At 37.3% G+C, this 2,863-nt stretch overlaps 1 protein-coding gene across 1 annotated transcript in view; it reads left to right on the top strand.

The window, feature by feature from the left end:
* Positions 1-2,863, top strand: part of LOC101590218 (olfactory receptor 149-like) — a 6,921-nt gene extending 4,058 nt beyond the window's left edge. Inside the window, exon 2 of the mRNA XM_012515826.1 lies at positions 2,810-2,863. Coding sequence (XP_012371280.1) covers positions 2,810-2,863 — 54 coding nt within the window. The remainder of the gene's footprint in view (positions 1-2,809) is intronic.

The following is a 2,863-nucleotide window of genomic DNA, read 5'->3' as shown; positions in this document are numbered from 1 at the left end:
ATATCTGAACATTGAATAGACATGAATTTTAATGTGAGTGAAGAGACATATTTTTTTATAATCAGGTAAGCATACAATTTCCATTCAGTATCTACCTCCAAATCACCCAGTCTTTCTACTCTATTATTTTTTTCATTTCTGGACATTCTCACTGTAAAGCCCTTTGGGAGACCATATCTTTTATTTATTTATTTATTTATTTATTGTTTATTTACTTTTATTTTTACTGGGGAAAAAAGCATATATTTAGAATTAGCCACCTGAACTGAGTTTAGATAATCCCAATTTTGTTGGCAGCATCCAAAGCATCATAATTGGAGCCAGTAGAACACATGCCTTCTTCTCTCCATCAGGTCTGATCAGGGTATTGACCTTGGCAACATCGATGTCATAGAGCTTCTTTACAGCTTGTTTGATTTGGTGCTTATTGGCTTTGACATCCACAATGAACACGGGTGTGTTGTTGTTCCCAATGTTCTTCATGCCTGACTCTGTGGTCAGGGGGACCTTGATGACAGCATAATGGTCAAGCTTGTTTCTCCTGGGGGTTTTGCTCTGAGAGTACTTGGGCTGCCTCCAGAGCTGTAGTGTCTTGGGATGGCAGAAGGTGGGTGATGTTCATATCTCCTTTTTGTGGCTGCGGTTGCCTTTCAGCACTGCCTTCTTGGCCTTCAAAGCTTTTGCTTGCAAGCATTTATGGTGAGGATATTCAGGCCTGCACCATATAAAAAGGCTAAAGACTTTCTGGACTAAGACCACCCTGCTCTCGAGTAGAGGACACTGGGCCCATCATCACGCAAGCACAGTCTGAGGGTGACGTCTGGGGTGCGCAGAGGAGTTGTGTGCAGAGATGGTAGGCAGCGATGCAGTCATACTCATTCACTCCTTCACATGTCTTTCCAGAATGCAGTCCATGTGACTCAGCTCCCCTTTAGGATTTTCAAGGGCAGTTTGCTACTCTTCATTGATTTATAGTGATTTAGTGTGATGTCTGTGGACAGAAGAGTTTGTATCAATATTCCTCCTTAGTGTCCTCAAAGTCATACACTCTCCATGCACATGAGTCTCTCTACATCTTCTGAACATAACTCTGTGATTTTACTCAACCATTGACTTGTTCTAATAATAAATCAGTATCTATTGAACTCTTAAAGAAGCTCGGCATTAGTGTATAAATCTTATTCTAAAAAAGCTCATAGCTAAACATGGGAGGCCAGTACACAAATGATTAAAATAAAATGTAGCAAATGTTTAATGAAAATACAAAAAAAAGTAGCAAAAGTAAGGCATAAATCATTAGTACTGTTCCAATGTTGGAAATAATTCTAGAGAATATTTAAAATGCATTCATTTACAGTTGTATACCTTTATAAAGTTTATTTAATTGTGCTTTTATGGCTAATGAACAAAAATCAAATTACACAGAAAGTACTTCAAATAATCAAACTTGGATCTCATTTTATTAAAAAAGATTTTGCACATCAAACAAAAAAATAAATAAAATAACAATTAGTGCTGGCCAGAGAGCTCAGTGGATTAAGACACCTGCTTAGACAGACACAGGGGCTGGGAGTTTGATCCCTGACCTGCTGTGCCAGCCCAGCCCCCTGGGGCATGCTGAGATGATTGAGACTGGGGGTAGTGGTGCAAGTCCCGTAATTCCAGCACTTAGGAGGCTGAAAAAAGAGGATCATGCCAAGTCTGATCTGTGTAGTGAGACCTTTTAGACCCTGAACTAAATACATTGTTTAAAGAGCAAAACATCAACAGAGACAAAAGAAAACCCACGTGGTATAAAAAGTTTTAGCCAACTGTCCCTCAAATGAAGGATTTCTATCTAGAAAACCTGAAAGAATAATTAAAATCTAAATAGACTCTGTGAAAGGGAAAGAATTTGTTCAATGGTAAGGAAAAACTAGGATGAGAAAAAGGACAACTGAAAGAAAGGAAAAACATATATTTAGGTATGATGCAGGATAATTTGGATAATTATACTCTTGATTCCTGTTGATCTTTTGAAAGGAGCAGCTAATGCTTCAAATTTTTTTCTTTGTATTCTTCTTACATTTTTCTTTAAATTTCTGATAACGTTTTTGTTATTGTTTTGTTTTGTTTTTTCTTTAAATGAATCTTGCACATTTATGTCTGGTAGCCTGAACAATTAATTTGAAGATAGCATCACATAATACAGCAAGCATTGTTGAATTTCTATTTGTTTAGAGAAATTTTGTATTGCTTCTAATGCTGTTTTGCTATTTTGTGATATATTTTACGTTCTTTAAAAATAAAGAATTGAAAAAATAAGACCTCCAAATTCAAAGACCTAGTCCAAAATTGGGTATCTGAGATGAATATACATTTTTCCAATGAAAAAACACAAATTTAAGTAATTTTTTAATTTAAACATTTACTACACCTGTGCATGCCTGCCACTGCTTCTGTGAGGACTACTTTTTTAAAATTACTTGTTATTTATTCAGTCATTAATTTATTTGGTACAGGGTCTCTCTAGGCAGCTTGGACTCATAATGATCCTCCTGTCTCAGCCTCCCCAGCTCTGGGATTATAGGCATGTGTCACCATGCCCAGCTTCAGTGGCTGCCACAATGCACCTGGATTCTGGGGCTGACATGGGATGTGGTACTCAGGATCAATTCTGGGTCCTTTTGTTCACCAGTCAGGCACTTATATGACTGAGCTATCTACCCAGTCCCAGTGAGGGATACCTACATAGCGAGGACAATCTGCTTTACCTATTCTACTGACTGAAGTCTTAATTTTCTTAAAAACAACTTCACAACATACTCAGAATATCTGGTCAAATATCAGAACACCATCAGTTACTCAGATGTTGAACCCTTGA

Source organism: Octodon degus, unplaced genomic scaffold (genome assembly GCF_000260255.1).
Source record: "Octodon degus isolate 3935 unplaced genomic scaffold, OctDeg1.0 scaffold00080, whole genome shotgun sequence".
NCBI lineage: Eukaryota > Metazoa > Chordata > Mammalia > Rodentia > Octodontidae > Octodon > Octodon degus.
Note: the sequence above shows the minus strand (reverse complement) of the source record. Positions and strands in the feature narration are given on the sequence as shown.